Genomic DNA, 21004 nt, shown 5'->3' on the forward strand with positions numbered 1-21004 from the left:
GCTGGCCCAAGTAACTTCTTTCTCTATTGATTTGAACCAAAGCAAAATTAGCACTTGAGCTATGCTAGCTGTGATGATGAGTGTGCTTTCAGTGCTGGAGGTATCAGACTAGTTTGGAGAAGATTCTCATATCAGGCACGGCTGGGATCCCCCAGAGCTGGTGCTGTTTCCCCGTAGGTCCTGTTGGTTCCTGGTGAGACCATTGTGCTAGCAACCATGATATAGAAAGATGAAGACTCAGATCCTGATTTTCAACCAGACATCTAATTCCTAGTCATTTAAAGTGAAAGGGTAAAACTCCTTTTGCAATCTGTTACCCATTTCTCAAATACACAAAAAAGCAGGTCTTTGGCAGGGCTGGAACAAAACTTCAGGGTCTTCTGAAATCTACCTCGTAGTCTTCATCTCTCCAGCTTCCTGGGCTTCGTTTCAGGTAACCTGATGCTCACACAGGAATCTTGGGCACAACTGAGCATCCACTGCATGTGCATTTTTGGAGTGATCCCCAGAGTGTGAGAGCTGATTGCAGGGTGGTAGTGAGGCTTTAACTAGTTTCGGCTGTATTTAAAAAAAAAAAAAAAAAAAAAAAAAGGGGGGGGGGTGGTGGTGGGAGAAATGCCCAATCGCAGTGCAAACTGCTCCACACACCTGCCCCAGAAAAGCTTTCCTAATCCCTTCCCAGCCTTGATTGCGTGCTGAGTATAGGGAATGTTTTGAAGCAGTGGAGCACCAGTCTGTCTGATGATAACCAAGGAGGTCTGGTCCTCCCTGTCCTCCGGCAGTAGGTGGGCTAGCATTTCACTGGCAGGTATCTGCCCACCAGGAGGGCTGGGGGCATTTTCCATAAACTCTACTTGTGTTGTGTTTCTTTCTCCAGAACTGCGAGGTGCAGAACAGCACAGAGATGACCTGCCAGGCTCCAGCGCTGGCTGTTGACCCCAATCACCAATCTGAGCTTGCTGAGCGTCCAGAGGAGTTTGGCTTCATTCTTGACAACGTGCAGTCCCTGCTTATCCTCAACAAAACCAACTTCACCTACTACCCAAATCCCATTTTTGAGGTTTTCAATCCCTCGGGGATCCTGGAGCTGAAGCCAGGAAGTCCCATCATACTGAAGGTGAGATGGGGACCAAGGCCTGGATGAGGAAGGACAAACGCATGCTGCCTATTGCCTCTCTGTGTCTGCCAGCACCCCAGAAATCATAGTGGCATCCTGATTGCATCCCAGAAATTTCCTTCACTCACTGCACCTACCACATTGCATCATATTGGGGTCACCACCTGCAGACACAAATCACTGCTCAGCATCTGCCAATACCCACAACTAAAAAATATAAACTCCTGCTGCAGCTACCTGTGTACAGCATAAATTTGTACCCTCTTTTGCTCACCAGAGAAGAACATTTTCTACCACTGCAACAGGGCTGGCAATTAAATACCCAAGTCTATTTCTTTCTTGGGTTTTCAAGACCTTCCTCTTGCCCCTGGTTAAATCCTACACCATTCCTTTGTCATTTCTGTAATCTGCGTAGCAATACAGGGAAGGAATTCTGTGTTTGAACGTTTCCATATCAACACTTGTATGTGGTGCATGTGCAAAGAAATGATTTGTGGAATACCTTCTTGTATGTTTGGAAAGGGGCCTATTTTACTTGCCTGAATATGCTTTGTGAGGGCCTGTTTGTACAAGATTTATATGCGACGTTTCTCCTTTAGTTCCAGCGAGAGGGGTGCAGGGCAGGCTGTTTTGGCTGATGGCAGTCTGTAGCCATCCATGCTGTCCTCTGCATGACTTTCTAAATTGGTTTTTCCTCTCTGTGTTATCGAATGGTGAACCACAAATGTCAAGTGCAATGTTAACACTTGTGTCACAGGGACAAACAAGAGGTGTAAGGCAAACTCTTTCCTGATTTGTTTGTTTTTCTGGGGGGTGATATTCCTTTCTATCCAGGGCAAGAACCTGATCCCACCAGTGGCGGGAGGGAACGCGAAGCTGAACTACACCGTTTTGGTTGGCGAGAAGCCCTGTGCAGTGACCGTATCAGATGTGCAGCTACTGTGTGAGTCTCCAAACCTCATTGGACGGCACAAGGTGATGGTAAGTGGTGCTTGAACCTCATCAGCCTTTCCTCCCCGGGTGGGTTGGGAGGGCACACCAATGCTGAAGAGCTGGCAGAGATCTCCCAGGAGTCTGCATCACCATTTGCCTTCTGTAGATCCCATAAACAACAGGGACCCTTCTTGATATAATATCCCCATCAAGAGTAACTTGGAGAAGTAGAAGAGTAACCTGGAGGTCCTTATGGACAGTGAAAAACCTCTCATAATCAAAACCCTTTAGGAAAGTTTGCCTCTCCTGTTTTTGTACAGACTGTATGAAGCCTAGATGCTCATGTGAGTTCATATATGTAGCATGTTCCCTGCATGACATACTTTGTTAAATTGAGCACAGTCCTCAGCATATGCTAACATGCTGTTGGCTAAAATATATCTTTATGTAGGAGAGAAAAAAAAAAAAAGAAAACAGAATATGGACTCTAGTGTGACTGGACTTTGGAGTTTTGACATCTATACAACTTAGTACACTCCTGCACATCCTTCCTGGAACCTGTGAAAAATGGACAGTGATTACATCAGAGGGAGCTTCTCCTCCTCTCACCATTGATTTATTCTCTCCCTCTTTACTTTCCTCTCAGTAATTTGCATTCCTCAATGCTGTTGCCTGATAAACAGCACATCAACAAACTCATCTCAGTTTCACCAAGCTGAGGGCGGAAACACAACAACTGACATCAGACATACAGATGATCAATGTTTCTCATTCCTTGTGATCAACTGTTTACCACCTCACTGTTGCCCTCTCAAAGCTGTATATGTCACATATTTATTTATTTCAATGCAGTGAGACTCATAGGGGTTGATGGAGACACCCTGCATGACTTTTTAAAAAGAGAATTTTTTGGGGACTTTTAGAAATTAGAGACTTCATAGTGACCGTTTTGGGTCTCATTTGTGACTGCCGCTGGGAGACCTCATACTGGCTACTTAACTTCCCTGTGCCAAAGTTTGTCATCTGGAAAATAGAGGTAATAATCCTTTTCAGCCATGCAAATATACCGTGGCTCTCAATTCATTGTGAAGCACATTAAGACACTCCAAGAGGAGCAATAATGAAGTGAGAGATTTTCTCTGTGTGAATACTGAAGCTTTTGAACAAGGCAATATATGTTCCCTGTCATTTTCATGAATATAATTAAACATATGGTTAGTCAGAGATGGACAAAGCCAATCCTGGAGAGAGAAAACTCAAAGTCAGGTGAGCAATAATCAACCCCTGGGGATCAGGGAGGATGAACATCTGGTCAGGTCTTACTAATTGGGAAGACTCCCTTGCTCCTGCAGCTTGGGACAGCTTAAGTGAAGCCATAGAGAAAAAAAAATAATCCCTTTTTGAGGATGCTGATCAAACAAGAGATGCTGCTGGAATCGTGGGAAGATGATTGCATTGAAGCCTGTTAATGAGCATCGGTACTAGGGGCAAGTTACAGATTTCTCGTTCAACTGCCAACACTGAGGCAGCACTTTGACGATGTCTGGGCTGGGAACCAAATACAGAAGGTCACCTGCGATGGAGGCCAGTGCTCAAGGATGGACTTTGCATCTGGAACTTAACAGAGGGACAGCTGGGCTGGGAAATGCTTCCTCCAGCATGGTGCAGCATCTCTGTTCCTCGGTTGGTACAAAATGTATCCCCATGTTTCACATTAATGTCACTTTGATGGTCAGGATAATTGACAGGTAGCTCTCCCAGGTCCTCCTCCTGTTTCTGCTAACAATTTCCTTTGTGGCCTTGAGTAAATTGCTGAATAAACCCTTTCTTGCAAAGAGAGGTGGCCAACATCTGAGAAGGGACCATGGGAGTGAATCAACCATTGCAACACTGAGATTATTTCTAAGGGGGAAGGAACAGTGACAATGACACACATTGGAACTAGATAAAAAACATGTTGACATCAATCAGAGTTAAATATTCGAAACAATAGAAAAGAACTAAAAAGGCCTGAGCAATGGTTAAAAAAGATTAACTAAAGCCTAGCGGCAAGCTCTTTTCCAAGGAAAAGAAAGAGACATGAAGAAGAGCCATGAATAACTATGTTGGGGAAGGTCTGCAGTGAAGAAGTGGACTATGTTTGAAGGGTTGCTGTTATCTAATGTGGGCACTTACATATGGAAAGTCACACTACACTTTTTGTATAGTGAATGGAGAGATGGTCAGATATAGCAATTGAAATTCAGGGCATAATTCATCTCATCCTAAGGTAGATACATTTGGCCAGGGCAAACTTGCACTAGGGAAGACGCTACCACAATCAAGTTTTACACAACAGGAACTCCTGAACTGCTACAGGTGGCCTCTGAGACTTTGCTGGAAAAAAATTGGGCTCTGCCATAGTGCCATTTAGTAGGAATTCATGATTAACAGGCTTAATAGGTGGCCAAACTGTTTGGTAATTTGGAGGGCTCATGCTCAGTCTTCAGGAAGGTAGAAATAACTTCCTTCAGAAACACTCGGTGGCCCAGGAAATAAAGTAGGGCTATAACTACATATTTGCTTGTTTTTCATTTGAATGCTTGCAATAGTACTCCAGCCTCACAGGCTTTCTTCTTCGAGAGACGGATTCCCTCAGATCGTGGCAGTTTGATTCGTGGACTGTGAGACCTTCCCAGTGTGGGAAACCACCTCTAGAGAGGAAGACACTGGGGCTAACTGTTAGACACCTACGTCTAGATCCCCTTATAGTTAAAGGAGAGAAATGGGAACTTCCACTGTATAAAACTTCTCATCCAAATGTCAAAGCAGGTGTCAAAAGCAGCTCACATAAATCACATTCTGAAAGTGCTTTTTCTCTGTATTGACTCTGAAAGCATGCTGTAATGTCTAGCTTAGATGTGCACGTCGAATGTTTGGTAAGAGGAATCCCACCCATGGAGACGGGCTGTTCTGAAAGCTTTGAGGACAGACCTGCACTGGGGATTGGGAAGGGGTTGTTTGATTCTAATCTGATACTCCTTGAATGGACTCGTCTGACTGTAAGGCCTCAGGAAAAGGACCACTGTCAGAAACAGAAAATGAAACATAATTAATCTATTTATTGATCCCCTTTATGATATCAGGGAGGAAATTGTGCAAACTGGTGAGCAAATTTTACTGGGAGCATTTGGAACAGTGGTCTAGGGCAAAAGGCAATAGCTTTCAGCTTAGATTAGCATGTGAGTTTGGCAGTTTGTCTTCTCAGTTGAGCATGCCACATGCGAATACCAAATCTCTGCCCTTTGCAGGCTTTTATAAGTCAGTTGGACCTCGTTATCTTAGAATAGATAGGAAAACTAGTTACTGCTGCATCTTCAACTCGCGTGGGTGCTAGATTGTTCCTTGGCCACTGAAGACACTCTACAAGTCATCAACGTCCTGCTACACGAATGTTCACCTTGAAATGCTTTTACCTGGTCAAATGAGCTTAGGTTTGGTTTCATTTTTCATTGTTAACTTTCTAGAGCACATCCCAAAAGGCTTAGGAGTATTCAGGGCATGAGAGGACCTTCTGGATGGAAATTAGGTATTTCCAGACATTCACTTCTGTCATGTCCAAGACAGGAGGGTGACATCTAGGTGACTTTGTCCAGGACCAACTGCAGAACAGCCTACATCTGGTGCTATAGCAAAAGAGACATCTTCTCAGAGGTTGTAACTGGGGTTTCTAGGAGTCACAGACTGGGGTCACAGAGATTCATGTCCCCAGCAAGGGCTGTGATGGTGAGGAGTGAGAGCAGCTAGAAAACTCTTCATCAATTCATAACTTTCTGATCCATAGTCTCTTCTACTGGCTCCAACCCTTCCTTCATTGGCCAGTTTCTTCCTCTGGCAACCTAGAGAGGAAACCCGAGTAGGTGCCTGAGCTGAGGCATGGGATGCCTAGGATTAAATTTTGTTGGTTTTGCAGCAGTACCGCCGGCAGACTTTTTCTGGCTGTTAAAAGCAAGGTACAGCATCTTGTCCCAGAGGCCGGGAACGTCTGGGAGCACATGGAGAGCAGAAAGTTGTGTTCATCTCCTTGTCCCGTTGGTGAACATCTGCAGTAAAAAGCATGGGCCAGGCTTTATGGATTTTTTTATGTCCCAGTGGCTTCCAAGTAGAGTTTTCTCTGCTTGAAAAGTCAAAAGAAAATTGTGACTACATTTCTACATTCCCACTGCCCTGACTGATGCTGTGTCAGCTGTCTGGATCAGAAGTCCCCTGTCCCATTATGAGGTTAGGACCTATCAGACCATAACCATAAGCTGTATGTCCTGTGTGCGTTTTGGGATTAAGTGTCATCAGGGCAGTCCAGTACAACAATGTAGCTGTTTGGGACAGAGAATGGAAAACACAGAATGAACCTCAAACTGCTATATAGTCAGGGTGTTGGGACTGGTGAGATTTGTCGCACGAAAGTCTTCTGTTGGTTGGATTCATGGTCACTCTGTCAACAGAGGTGCTTTTACATGACATTTCAAGTGTTTTTTAGCCATTCTCTATCCAAGTACTTCATTCCCTGTTTAACTTAAGAGACAAGGGGAGGTCATCATTCAGCCTTAGTCAGGGAGATGATGGAGTTTCTCTGTGTTCCTGCTTGTTTGGCAATTTCAATGTAACTTTTTCCTGCCTTCCCTTTAGGCTCGTGTAGGAGGAATGGAGTTCTCCCCAGGGATGGTCTACATCTCTCCAGACAGCCCTCTCAGCTTGCCAGCTATTGTCAGCATTGCAGTGGCTGGTGGCCTGCTCATCATCTTCATCGTGGCTGTGTTGATTGCATACAAGCGCAAATCCAGAGAAAGCGACCTCACCCTCAAGCGTCTACAGATGCAGATGGACAACCTGGAGTCCAGGGTGGCACTGGAGTGCAAAGAAGGTAGGATAGGGAAGGAAGGCTGATACTGTGTCAGTGTTGGTAGAAGAGAGAGCTCCAGCCGCAAAGCTTTGAGCCAAAATATCACAAGAAAAAGGGGTGTCGAACCCTGTGGGTATGGCTCAAGCCTGGATCTAATATGACTTTGCCTGTTTCCCCTGAGTCCAGCCTTCCTCCACTCTGTCCCAGCTGCATTTGGTAACTCACAGTCCAGACAGAGACGTGGCACAGAGCCCTGGGGAAAGGCTGTGTTATAGGAAAGGTGAGACTGCTCTTGTCGACCTTTGTCTTCCTCTCCATGTGTTGCGTCTCTGCTTGTAGCTTAGTCTCTGTATGTGGGTTTGAGGGCTTTTCCCATTACCGTGGGGGAGATCTGGACTGTCATTGCTACAGGAGTCGTTCCCTTTTTGTGTCAGCCTTTGCAGAGCTACAGACAGATATTCATGAGCTGACAAGTGATCTGGATGGAGCTGGGATCCCTTTCCTTGATTACCGAACCTACACCATGAGGGTACTTTTCCCTGGCATTGAAGATCATCCAGTCCTGAGGGATCTGGAGGTAAGAAATCAACACGTCCTGCTTCTGGCTCCTCTCACACCTCCATGTTTTGTCCTGAACGCAAGGGATGTTGTATCAGTGGTGGGGATGTGATGGCTTACAATGCTGCGTCCTACCAGGGACAAAACAGCACCTCATTAAAAATCCAGGTTGAAAGGAGAAGATGATTGCTGCTATCTTAGATGTTAAATTCTGTTTGATCACTCATCTATTTGGAAGTCTCATAGATCTGTGTACATTAGGTCAACTGTATTAAGCCCTCCTTGGTTTGCATTCTGTTGGGTTTGGTTTTTAGACTGGGTTTATTAGTTACTGCTTGCAGGGGACAGGAAAAAAGTCATATGGCAGAACAGCATATCCGCCTGTGTCACTCTATCTTTGCATGACACTGACACTACCAAGAAGCCTATTTTCCTGGTAACACCTATAGGAATAACCTGCAATCACTGAAGAATGTCCACCTTTGCTGTGCTCCGTGGTTTGCAGTTGAGATCAGAAAACCACAGCATCAGTCTGCCCATAGCCTGCTCACATCTACCTCCTTCACCCCAGCTCTCTGGACCGTGGTGGTGGGAGCACGGCAAGACCCCAGCACTGTTGAGGTCTACACACAGCCTGCATTACCTCACTGGCCACAGTGAATTTGACGGGATTGCGGGTGAGGCCTGGCCACGCTGCAGAACTGCTTCAGGCTTTGGCAGATGGACAGGCTCTGCTCTAGGGATACCTGGGCCAGAGAAGCAGGGGATACAGCATGGCCAAGGCCAGGGAGGTCGTTGGCTGAGCTCTCTGCAAAGTCTTTGGCAAGCTCTCAGCTTCAGAGAGGCTCTGGCATGGGCTGGTGAGATTGCTGGAGGCCAAGACTGAGGTTAGTTGGCAGAGAGGAGGAATAAGAGCTGGCACAGGCAATACCATGCCTGGCTGGCTGTGTAATCAGAGGTGCCTGCTCGTCTTTGCTCCTTCCCTTCAGGAGAGCCAAAATTCATCAAACTATATGGAAAGAACCATTAAAAAAACATGATCTGTCAGCAACGAGGGCTTGTGGGAATGGGTAGGAGACTGAGTTACACATTGACTACTGTAGATATTTGCCTTTAGGGTTCAAATAGAGTGGCCTTGAGCTGCTTTCCCTCAGGAAGAGTAGCTCAGCAGCTTCAGCAAATGAGCACAAGAGACGAGGGGTGATGAGTCTCTTTCTCACATATGTATGCACACGTATACACAAACACTTTCTTCATACCACAGCCAATTTCAATCCCTATATTTATTAACCTCACCCAGCTGACCACAGAATAGCATCTGACCGCTACAGAGGTTTTAGCATGGATGGTCCCATACGCAGATACATACAGAGACACACAGAGATAATGTTTCAATCTGCCACCTTTGATCTCTTCTTCCTTTCATTTCATTCATGTTTTTTTTTTTTTCCCCCCTTAATGCTCTGTAAAGCTTCAACAGCTCTTTCAGTGTCAACATCTTTGGCTACCAACATATCAGGGAAGGCAGTTTCCATTCTGCTCCCTTCTCTGTAGCACCTAGGAGTTGCTGTTTATTGGAAAAGGCCCCAGCATAGATCCCGCAGTGAGCATGTCTTACTTATTTCCAGTCCATTTGCTAATTAACTGCTTCCAGATGCAGTACAAAATACTTGTCTTATTTTTTTTTCAATTCTCCATAATAACCTGGGGATAGACAATATTAAACGTTCAAGCAAGTGAGTTAAAAATAATTATTGGTGGGATGGGTGGTAGTGGTTGGTTGGTTGGTTGTCTCAAGCTATTTACTAAGTAATTTATTTGCTGTATGCAAAAAGAGTTAAGAGCTCTAATTTCCAGAATGAAAAAGTAATGACTCTTTAAAGGGCCTTGCATTACTTGGTTGTTTAAGCATGCCAACTTATTTTGGATTTAAGTGCCAAATCCGGTTGGTTATTAATACATATATGCCTCAGTGACATGTGTTCCTCCATGCTGAGACTCTCCAGCTTCCATGGAAGCTTTTTCAAGAGCTGGAACAGCTTCAGCAACATGAAGGAATGAGTTTGGGGCTCTCTAGGCTCCATTTTTGTCTAGAGCCAGAAGGACAGAAAAGGACAAAGCCCACTGTAGTCTGTGGAGTCTAGGGTCCAGTGTCGAGGTCCTAAATTGTTATATATATAAACTAGTCACCAGCCTCTCACAGCTTAGAAATATATATGAGAGACTTATCGACCTCTCTGTCTCCAAACCATCTCACCTCCCAAGCCCAGGGGTCCTACTGCAGTGGGAGCTCCAAGACAGGTCCCAATTCAGGGTGTCCTCTCACACCTTCATCTACCTAGTTCTTCAAACCAAGGCTCATCATCGTCATCCCCTGCATCACTGCATCTCTTCAGCTGCTCAAAACCTGACCCCCAGACTCTCTTCTCCATTCACTTTCTTGCTGCCTCTCGCAGCTTCCTAAAGCTGAACTCCAAATCTCTGTAAGCAAGTTTCTTGCAAGGATGAAATAGAGATGCTAGGTGGAGATAGGGTGAGGCTTCAGTCTGACTGCAATGAAAATACAACATAGTATGGTACCATATCTAGGCACTATCAATCTCTTCTTGATGTACTGTTCAGGAAGGGAAACACAAGGTTGGAAAATAATCATCTAGCTATGCCTAGGAAATCTCTCAGGCTTCCTAATAATCAGATGATGTATGGACTCTCTTCCTTTTTACAGGACTGTCCTGTGAAGCAGAAGGAAGGACTCACCTGCCTGCTTAGATGCAAGACTTTTTAAAATTATTTTTAATTGTTTCTGCTATTTGAAGAAACTTTTCCCTTTTCCCTGCCTCAGAACTAACTTCTGCTTGAAGTCAAAGTGAATAGTTGGAGGAGCTGGAGGGCTGAGGGTAGAGAGGTAGCAAAGGGTGTGTGACCCATTTGGGAGAGATTTCACAGCGGGCAGTGACTGAAAGGCATAAACTCCCTTTCTTCTTGTGCAGGTCCCTGGCTATAGACAGGAACGGGTGGAGAAAGGCCTGAAGCTCTTTGCCCAGCTCATCAACAACAAGGTTTTCCTGCTGTCCTTCATCCGCACGCTGGAGTCCCAGCGCAGCTTCTCCATGCGGGACCGTGGTAATGTGGCCTCGCTGATCATGACGGTGCTGCAGAGCAAGCTGGAGTACGCTACTGATGTCCTCAAGCAGCTCCTGGCTGACCTCATAGACAAAAATCTGGAGAGCAAGAACCACCCCAAGCTGCTGCTCCGGAGGTAAGGATGTCTGGGGCTGGAGTGAACTGGGCTGGTTAGCCTGTGCCCCACTGTCTAACATAAGCATACTAGTCATCTTTGGAGGAAAAGGGAAAAATTGCTGGGTTTTTGTTTGTGTAGCAGGGTGTGAAATCAGGGTGGTGTACAGCCACAGTTCATGTGACCCCATAAGGGCTGGCATGAAGCTGTTTGCAGGGAGGGGTGAATAAGGCAAGTAGGGCTGAATGAAGACTGACTTGCCCTCCGTTTCTGGTTTCCTGCTCATTTAGAACTTCCTGACAAAGCATTCCTTCTCTTAAAGGACTCTCCTTTTCCTCCCAGCATCCTCTCTGCATTTCCTTCCCTTTCAGTGAGTGTGTCTGTAGATCTTGCTCCATCTCCTCCCTCACCAAAAAGTAGTCAAGGATTAAAAGTTATAGCACTGAGCTACCTCTAGATTTTAATGTGGATCTTCCAGAAAGCTTCATAAGGGCAGCAAGAGCCCCTGCCTCCTAATCCTTATCTTGGACTCTGTGTGCTTAAGACATCCGTTTATGTTTCCTTTTAACCTGAAAACTCCAATTGCATGGTGTAGGACCTCTAAGTATATCACACAGAACAGGCTGTATTATATCCTTGGTAAGTCAGCCACTGCCTTCCGCTGCCTGGGACATGGACTGCCGTGATGTGTTTCTTGTTCATGAGTTAACTACGAACACACAGACAATATTCTTCGGCTGCATTGTGGGGTCTTCATTCTATCCCTGAGCAATGGTATTGGGATCTTGTTGAAGCCAGTAGCGGAGCTGAACAGGACAACAGAACTGCTTTCCTACAGGGCGCAAGTTTGTGTTGGTGCTTCTTGGCCAAGTCTAACCACCAGGGTTGTGTGGGAACCCTCGAATCAAAAACCTACTGCTCTGTAATTAATGTGCTTTCCCTGCCTAGGGAAATGCTTCCTTTCCTCCCTTTAGGATCACATGCATCTCCTTTTCACAGTCTGAACCAACCCTTCTGATTTGAGGACCCGAAGTAAAATCAGGGGGAGTCTTCTGGAGGTGAATGGCCTTTGCCACTGATCAGAGACAACTTTGAGGAGCCCTCAGCTGATTACGTTGGATGGCTTGGGCAGAGAAAAGATTTGTGGTGCCTGCTGGGAGGCTTTTCATCTGGCACACGGCCCACTATGGAGAACCAGGAAAAAAGGGGGCAGAAGGCACTTGCTGGCATTCAGGGCAGCAATGCCAGAGGCAGAGACTGGACTTTGCTTTGGTGTCAGTTGACTGCCTGATGTGATTCAAGCCCTACAGCCTGGCTGGTGACCTCCCTTCAGCTGTCCCCAGGCTTCCTCTCTGTGCTTCTCCTCTGATGCTGGATGGCACTGCCTTCTTCCAGCTGTCTCCTCCCTTCATTTTCTCCTTTTTCTTCCCCTTTCTCCATCTCTTTATCTTCCCTGGTTGTCCATTCCTGTCTTGTCCTGAGCATCCCATCTTTCCTCTTTCTTCTTCTTCCAGCTCTTTTCTAATTCTAGTCATCTTTGTTGGAAATGAAATGTAGCCTTTGGAAGGAGAGCCCATGAACAAGAAGGCACCTCCGCTGTTCCAAGCTCTGAAAACACAAGATGTGGTTTGTGCTCTGAGATGGAGGTCCTGTACTGAGCAGCACCAGAACAGAGTCTGATGATGAACATGTGAATAGCTCAGTGCCTTGGGATTCAGATGTTGGTGTGAGGTTCCCAGACAGCTATATGGACCAGCTGGCTTCAGCTCGATGCTTCCCCTCCCTCCCTGTGACTCTGTGGATGGAAAGGGATCTTCCAGCCCATCTTCTACAGTGTTGATTTTGGGGCTATTTGACAGGAGGAAGGAGCTGACTGGAATGATTTTCCCACCTTACCTGTGTCCAGTGTTCATTCCATGTGATGTCTACAGCCTCAAAGAGATTCACCCTGAAAGCTCTAGATGGATTTTTGTTTGGTTGAGGATGGAGTGTTCAAGGGCAAAAGGATGAGCTCTGTGAATGTGCCACATTGGCACACTGAAGAGTATAATCACTCCCAAATGCCAGGGACATAATCAGTGCCAGATAACTATTCTCTGGTGATTTAGATCTGTCTGTCGTAAGTATTTATATAGCCTATTTGTCATATGGACTAACTCTGAGCTCCTCATATTTGATGGATTTATCCTCCCTGAACTTCTTTGAGAAGGTTCTCTCAAATGTTGTCGTCTCCCTTTCATTGATGGAGAAACTGAGAGACATATGGGGTCTTCCTTAGTCACAGTAAAATCAACAGTGCAGTAAGGATCTGCCTAAGGTTTCCTAAATCCAAAGCTAAAACAGACAACCTAAGACATGCTTAATCCTGATGGTGTCATGCCAGACTTTCCATGGGGCTCAGGGATCTGGGCAGTAAGATGGACAAAGACAATTTTTTGACTGGCCCTTTGATATGACCAGCATGACTAACTCGATTCCAATTTGCTTTTTCTCCCTGGCTGAATTTAGGACAGAGTCTGTGGCTGAGAAAATGCTCACCAACTGGTTCACCTTTCTTCTGTACAAGTTCCTCAAGGTAAGAGGAGCAGCATCCCTGGACGAACAGCCGCTTTAATACATTTCCTCTCGGTGAGGTTTAGTTGGGGCAAAAACTTCCCAGGTATAAAGGAAAAGGCTCTTTTCTCTGAAGGGAGTTCACCGCCTAACGGGAGCAGGGGATGCTTTCTGATCCAGGGAGAACAGAGAGGGACACTTTGTCAGAGAGGAAGCCTGCTGGTCTTATTCCTGTACAGAGATGGGACACAAGGGTGAGTGCTGAAACATGAAGGATTTCAGAGCCCGGTGGAGACCACATGGAAAATGCTCTCCTTTTACTAGCAGACTCTGACCTCCGTCACGTGGTGACCCATATTTTCAGTGCATAGTGGCTGGACTTCTACTACTACCCCAGTTTGGAGGCAGTACTGAGGCCCCATCATACCCAGTGCCTCCATCGTATTTAATGTGCTTTACCTACACTGTAACCAGATCCCCGCTTAGTTTAATTTAGGGATGAGCCCAAGCTTTTCTTGGCATAAAGCTGCCTCAGCCTGCCCTGGGCATGGCCATGCGCCCTCTGATACGGAGGACTGGACACGGTACACTGTGCAAACCTGACTGCTGCATCCAGAACCCAGCACGGGCTGAGGCTGTTGCTGCTTTGTATCCTAGTGGGAGGTGGCGTTGACTTTGACGGAGACTCATCAGAAAAAGAGTGAAAAGACTTGAGGCCTGTGCCTTCTCGTTCCTCCTGGGAGGCCTCCTTGGGGTGGTGTGTAGTGAAAAAAGAGGCTTTCAGCCTTTGGGACCTGCTGCCGGCTGCTGGGCGATGGCAGTTTCCTCCTGGGGACCCACACTGAGCCTCAAGCACGCTAATTGCCAAGGCATCAAACTCAGAGCCAGTCTTTTTGGAAGGAGCTGGGCTCTGCACCTCTCCCCCACTCCTAATGCATTCGCTAGATATCCTTGCACCTTACAGCCCCATTTGGACAGTAAAGCCACCCTCTGCCTGGCAATTCAAGGCTTTACAAATCAATCCCATTCCCCTGAGCCCTCCCCAGGCACAACCTGTCCAAGGATGAATGCATGGGAAAGTTTTGAAGGTCCCTGGAAGGTAATTTCAGTGACTTCAGTATCAGATTCCTGCTTTCAGCTGAAAGGAAAGGATATAAGGAGGTGACTCTCTAAAGCACTGCTTTTATAATAGGCTTTTTTCCCCCCACTCAGCTACTTGTCTTCTTGCCTTAGCCTGAACAGAGGCCTGATAAGGGCAAGAGACAGGCACACAGAAGCAATATGCTGCTGGCAGATAAGCTAATTAAGTGGGAGACAGGTGTAGGAACTGAGAAAGGGGCCACTTTGCTTCAGATTATTAACTTGTTTTTGCTGGGATTTACACCAGGGGAAAATGACCTTGCTCGTTGAGTTGGGACACGCTGCCAGAGGAGAGGGCAAGGTGGGAGGAGGGGAGGATGGATGGAGACGAAGGAAGGCAATAGAAGAAAGCACGAGGAGGGCTGCATGGCAGTGAATGTGCAGAGGGGGGGCAGCAAGGGAGGAGAGCTTAGGAAAAGTGTAGGAAAAGGAGTGCGGTGAAGGCAAATGGTGGGAAGGAGAAATTAGGGAGGTGTGCTTTGCTGGCCCTGCCTGTGGGGTGCTCATTGCTGTCCTGTGCTGGGCCCCACACATCTGACATCACCAATTCAACTGTACAGATCCAGGGTCACGTTTCCCCTTGGTCTTGGGCTGTTCCTGCCTGAGCATCCCCATTTGCCTCCAGCACGAGAGTGCTCAGGGAGACTGTGGACTCTTCGAAACACCCAGGAAGGGGAACCGGCAGTCCATCTCCATTTCAGACCTGTCTCTGTGGCCCATCCCACCACCTGCTCCAGTACAAAGCTCTGGCCCGGTGGCAATCACTTGAACAGCTCCTACAAGGCTCTGCTAGCCCCAACATTGCCAGGGAGCACTGACACTTTTGTCCTGTGGTGGGACACTTGAGAGGGCTGGTTGTGCTCTGTGGAAGTGGAGGGTCACCTCTATTCTTGGGCTGTATGGAATAGACTGATTCCCGCTGATGGATCGATGTCAAGCCATGGCAGTCATTGAGATGCTATGTAGGTTGGGTTCTCACTTCTGCTTCTCCTGTTTCACCTCATGGTTGTTTCTCACCCCTGCAGGAGTGTGCTGGCGAACCTCTATTCTCCCTTTTCTGTGCCATCAAGCAGCAGATGGAAAAGGGACCCATTGACTCCATCACTGGGGAGGCCCGGTACTCACTGAGTGAGGACAAGCTTATCCGACAGCAGATTGATTACAAGACACTGGTGAGTGCTCTGAACACGCACTTCTAGGGGCTTATCTAGCCTCTTCTATCAAAAGGGGATTTAGAGAAAAGAAGCCGGTGATGGGCGTGCTGACCCTCTGGGACAATTTATTCTTGCAACCCAGCAGGGTAACCCTGCTGAAGACTGACTAGTCACAACCCCTACCACAGCAAGGTTTGTGGCTGAAGCATCTGCTTGCAAAGCATGTTTGCAAAGACGGCTGCTTCCAGGTTACTTCCATTGTGCCCTGCCCATGCCCAGAGCATCTCCAGCTCCCCAAAGGCATTACCTGTTCTCTGAAAGCATCTGCACTCATTGCAGGGTAGACTGATGCTGCCAGTCCTTTACCATATGCTTTACGCTTAGATTAGGCGAGGTCCAGGAACATTGGAAGGCAAGCGTGAACCTTGTGTAATGAATATGCCTGTGAATGTGAAGATGATAGATATGGGAAATTTACGTTGTTCTGTTAGACATAATAGAAAATACTTCCTACTATCTACCCCTTTTCCCACAATTCCACCATCCCACTGAGTTGTAAGTCAAAGTCTTCCTACATCAGAAAGTTGGGGTTATCACTGCAAGTTGTCACCTCCCTGAGGTCTTCTCTGTGAGGAGTGTGATGTCCATGGTGGGGTTTCTTCCTCCTCACTTGTAAGACCACCTGGGGATATCTTTTTCTGCCTCTCCCCACCCCCTGCTCCCTTCTCCCCGGTCCCCAGCCCCACTGGCAGAGCTGCCCAGTGCCCAGCCCAGCCACACAAAGGGCTGGTGTTTGCTGGGCAGTGCCTGCCCGGGGTGGCAGCCCTTGGCCATGCGGGGTGTCCCCAGCACTGAGCTCAGGCAGGTCGGGCACGAGCCTTTGGCCATGGGACACTTGTGATCAGAGGGACACCCAGCTCAGGGCACGGCAAGCCCAGAGACATCCTGAGACCCTGCGGTGTTTGGTCAGTGCAAAACCCATGGCCTTCTGCAAGTGACAACAAAAATAGTTTTTATGAAGCTATATTGCAAGAATAATCTTCACCAGAAAAAAAAAAAAAAAAAACATTAAAAAAAAAAATCTGTTTCTTCAATGAAGATTTCAGCATCAAAGAATATGTTAGAGGTAGACAGTGGAGGGACCTATTAGGTCTTCTCTAGAGCTAATGCAGCCATTCCTCTTGAGCAAACACAAGTCAAAGAAAAATGAATTTGATTTAAAGATTTCAAGGGAAAGAAAATTAATCCCTGTCACTGAGTCACTGGCTTCAAAATGTAATTGTCTGCGTGGTGAAAGATATACATTGCGTATGTCCAGCTTTAGCTTCTACTCTGAGATTACACTCTTTCCCACTTGATTAAAGAGCATCAATTAAGGAGCATTAGATATCTCTTCTTAGTGTAAGTGTTTGTGGGCCTTCATGTTTTCCTAGACACACTAAATCCACTGAGTTTCTAAGTCTCTGTGGGATGAAGAACACTTTACAAATGTTCAATGATCCTTCTAATTTCTTTATTTCCCGTGTCTGTGTTCTCAGAAAACCCTAACCCTGAATTTTAGGATGATCAGAAGATCCTCTGAACTTATCAGATTATTTTATTTGCACCTTCAGTTGACAGGTGCAAATTGCACCTTCATCTCACTTAAATTTAGCTAGCTTTGAGGGCTGTGTCCAGTTGATATTAGTTCCTTGACCTGTCTTAGAACTTAGCTCAGGTGGGCTGACACTGGAAATGCCTGCTTTTCGTCAGTAACTACAGTCTAGAGTTGAGCTTTGATGGAATCCAAGTCTGATGAGGGGGTAGACTTTATTCTTAAATAAGACCACAATTTTATTTTGCGTATTAAAAACGTGACTTTCCTACTAAATAAGCTGCAGAGTGCTTCTTTTCTATTACGTGTGGTTGTCTAGCAATTTGGAGGCCTGATCTCATATGGAGAGAGTGAGCAAAAGGAAGAGAAATGCAGACACAGAGTGATCACTTTCACCAAAGGAAATCCCTCCGATCCTTTTAGGCTTGATATAAAGCAGCCAGCAAAGGGTAGTAATTATACATCAGCCTGAACAAAGCTCTCCTCCATTCCCTTTGTGTTGTTTGATGTTAATCAGCTCTCCCTCTTACATCTCAAGAGCAGACACATATATCCCGATAGGAATCTCAGCAGATTTACAGAGATCAGCTTCGGCGAAGGAGATTAAGAAGAAGCAGAATATGAATAGGATTGTTCTTCCTTTCTGTTTCTCTTTATTTCTCTTTTATTTTGTCCTTCCTTAAGCAGTCTGTCATCTTTTATTAAAAATATATAGTAATGAAATAAAGCAAGAACTGATTCAGTATTTGTAATACAGGAAGTCCCTCAACGTCTCCTGCTCTCTACCAAATGCACCTGGTAGAGTCCACCAAATGCACCACTGTCAGTTTGTAGAGTGTGTGGCTGAAATTCATTGGGTTGTTCATGTTTCATGAGTGCTAGGTGGCTGCTTGGCTGAGTTAAATCACAATTCCAGCGGCATGGCACATTGAAACAGACTGTTTATTGTCATTATTCCAGGAAGACAAGGCCGGAGCTTCTTTTGGAAGGCATTTGTTCTTTAGCCTTTATTAATCATGATAAAATATTTTAAGTCGTGGTTTTGGATATGGTTTGAGTGAAAAGCAGATGCAAAGAAACTGACTTTTCTAGCGAGAAAAAAGGACAGAGCACTTTCAAACATCTGGAATTACTGATTTTAGAATACACACCTCGTTCACTAAATTTAGATTGTTTTCGTCTGATTTCTTTCCAAACCAGATAACCCTGATTTGCTCTCTGTCCTACAATTCTCCAAGGAAACAGCCTCAACGTCTTAGGGTCTTTGCAGTCTATAACAATTTCTATACTTACAAGGGGTTTTTCAGTACAGTAGAAACTAAGCTAGTTACAGATGTGATTTGCTAGAATAAGTGTGTTGCAACTAAACAGTAGGTCTTCTCCCAAGCTGTATACCTCAGAGAAACACCCTCTTGTGTTAATGTCTTCACTAGCAGTCAGAGCTCATCACCTCTGGTCTGCAGTCTAATTAAAAACCCAGTTAGATTATTCCATCTATGAGAGACAGGAGGATCTCACACCTGCTGACTGCCATCTGCCTTTGCCAGAATCCATGTTTTTTTAGCCATTCACGGACCCAGAGTCCAGGTGCAAAACCTCGCTTCCTACTGCCACTGCTCTACTGTCACCGGGAAATGAAAGACCATCCATCTCCTGTGTCAGCTTCTTTTCAGTTGATACAAATAATGCAGGGGACCAAAGACCTCAATGTGTGTCAGAAGCTGTCAAGAGTATTGGCTAATTAGTGCGTGGGGGTGGTAGGTGGGAGCAGCCCAGTACATCTTGAGCAGTGGCATGCTCTGCGTGGTCCCTGCACACCTCGGCAGCTCTGGTGCTGAGAGCCTAGTTGGATCATCTCTCCTGACAACGTATTCCACACGGATAAAGATGCTTTGAGCTGCCTTTGCTTAAGTCTTTTCAGGGAATTTTGGTGGCAAGGAGGTAGCCATCACCAACATGTAAAGGCTCTCCCATGCTTAGCCTCTTTGGGGGTCTTTCTCCTCCTTGCTCACTGCCAAGCCTTGCTGTGTGCTAGCCACCTTGGACCTTCCTTGGCCCAACTTAGAAGGGAGAGAAAGATGTCTGTCCCTGGGACAGAAAAGGTAGTCATGCCTTGATCTCAGGGCAGACCGTTCAAGACTCTGTAGAGAACTCAGAGACAGGGTCCCCACATGAGTAATCACAAGCTGTGCCTTTATTTTTTTTTAATGCCAGTAATCCGCAGGGGAGATCCGGGCTTAGCTGTGCTGAGCATTGCATGTACATATACACTTAGAGACAGCTCATGTCTGGAAGGGCTGGCAGGCAAAAAAAGCCCAAGGATGTAGAAAAAGGTCAATAACCACAAATCCAGTGACGTGCCATGCCCCAAGGTCAGTGGGAGAGCAGGGCTCAGAGATTACTACTTCTCTGACTCCCAGTCCCATACCTTTCCATATTGACCCTGCAACTGGTGCCAGCCTTATGCTGTGCTGACACAGACCTCAACACATGACAAACAGTGATGCCAAGTGCTTGTGTCCTCTCAGCAGCAAAACATTCAGCATCTCCTTGAGTGCCACTGAAGTCTCCTCTCCTATTCATCCACCTTGCTAGCTCTGCCCCACAGGACTCAGAGGCAGGTAGGCTGGGTGATGGAGCAGTAACACTGAATACATTCAGGAGATCAGCACCCCAAAGCTTCCCACAGGTCATCTCAGGGGTCTCTTCCCCACTGACATAAAAGATTGTGTTGATATAGATGGGCAGCACTGCAGGAGCAATGGGATTAGTTCTCTGTTTTATATTGGTTGTTATGAGGACAGCCCTGGGTGAAGCACAGGGCAAACCTTACTCTTCAGTGAGACTGGAGCATCTGAACTCTGCTAAATGGATGAAGCCAACACTCAGAAGATTTCTGCTGGTCACCTCCTACCAGGGACAATCTACAGAAAGCTGGGGAGAGAACAGAGGAAACCCTTGTGGAGATTCCCATGGAAGTGCCAGGAATCTCTCACTCTATTGCAAACACCTCATTATGATTAGGTGCTTCAGTCTGTTGGAAAGGGAGCAGAGATTTTTCAATCTGTGGTGTAAAGATGACTTCTATAGGGCCCATAACCACCTCCAAAGGACAGACATTTAGCATGTGCAATACACAGATGCACCCTTCAAAATTCCTGAAGTCTTTGTACTGAGAAAAGTTTAGTGGTCCACAAGAGAACAGTTCAAAAACACCAACTGAGAGTTAATGTGAGGCCTGGGGCATATATGCCAAAGCCACTGCGTTCTTGGTTTCTATAAACAATAGCTGAATTACCTAAAATATTGAAAGAAGCCTCCTGACTGTCATTGAAATGAACACACTGGTGTTCGGGAGTTGACATCTACCATCTGCCCCCCTCTATGCTTGAGACCACCAAGAGCAAACCTCTCTGCACAGCCCTTTGAAATATTGCCTTCTCTGCTCCTTCTTCTTCCAACTGAGCTGGAAAAGAGGAAAGCAAAGCCTACTGTGGTCAGGATATGAATGATCATGGGTCATCCATGCAGAGATTTTCTGCCACTTTCCAAAGCTGGCACGCTGTGAAATTCAAGGACAGCCAAGTTATAAGAGCAAATCACCATTGTCAGCTTCCAGCTAGATGATGGTCTGCATAGCATGGTGTGTACTGCCGTGGTGGGCAGCGGTCAGCACCTGCAGGAGATATTGGCCCTTCTGGACCAGCAGCTAGATGCTTAGTAGGGTAGACTAGATTATTTTAAATAGCACTAAGTGCCTCCGTGTGGGGAACTGGACTGAACCCCAGATGTTGGCATCACAGCTGAATCACACCACAGAGCTTGCTCTGACTGGCCA

General features: G+C 46.3%; 1 protein-coding gene across 3 annotated transcripts in view; it reads left to right on the plus strand.

Annotated features, from left to right (window-relative positions):
* Positions 1–21004, plus strand: part of PLXNA4 (plexin A4) — a 472240-nt gene that overhangs the window by 415863 nt on the left and 35373 nt on the right. The window contains exons 18-24 of one of the 3 annotated variants that reach the window (XM_074573192.1): positions 878–1117; positions 1952–2098; positions 6716–6950; positions 7364–7506; positions 10478–10746; positions 13234–13300; positions 15444–15590. In XM_074573192.1, the coding sequence (XP_074429293.1) occupies positions 878–1117; positions 1952–2098; positions 6716–6950; positions 7364–7506; positions 10478–10746; positions 13234–13300; positions 15444–15590 (1248 nt within the window). The other 2 variants (XM_074573194.1, XM_074573193.1) reach the window with 2 other exon arrangements.

Source organism: Larus michahellis, chromosome 1 (genome assembly GCF_964199755.1).
Source record: "Larus michahellis chromosome 1, bLarMic1.1, whole genome shotgun sequence".
NCBI classification, from domain to species: Eukaryota; Metazoa; Chordata; class Aves; order Charadriiformes; family Laridae; genus Larus; species Larus michahellis.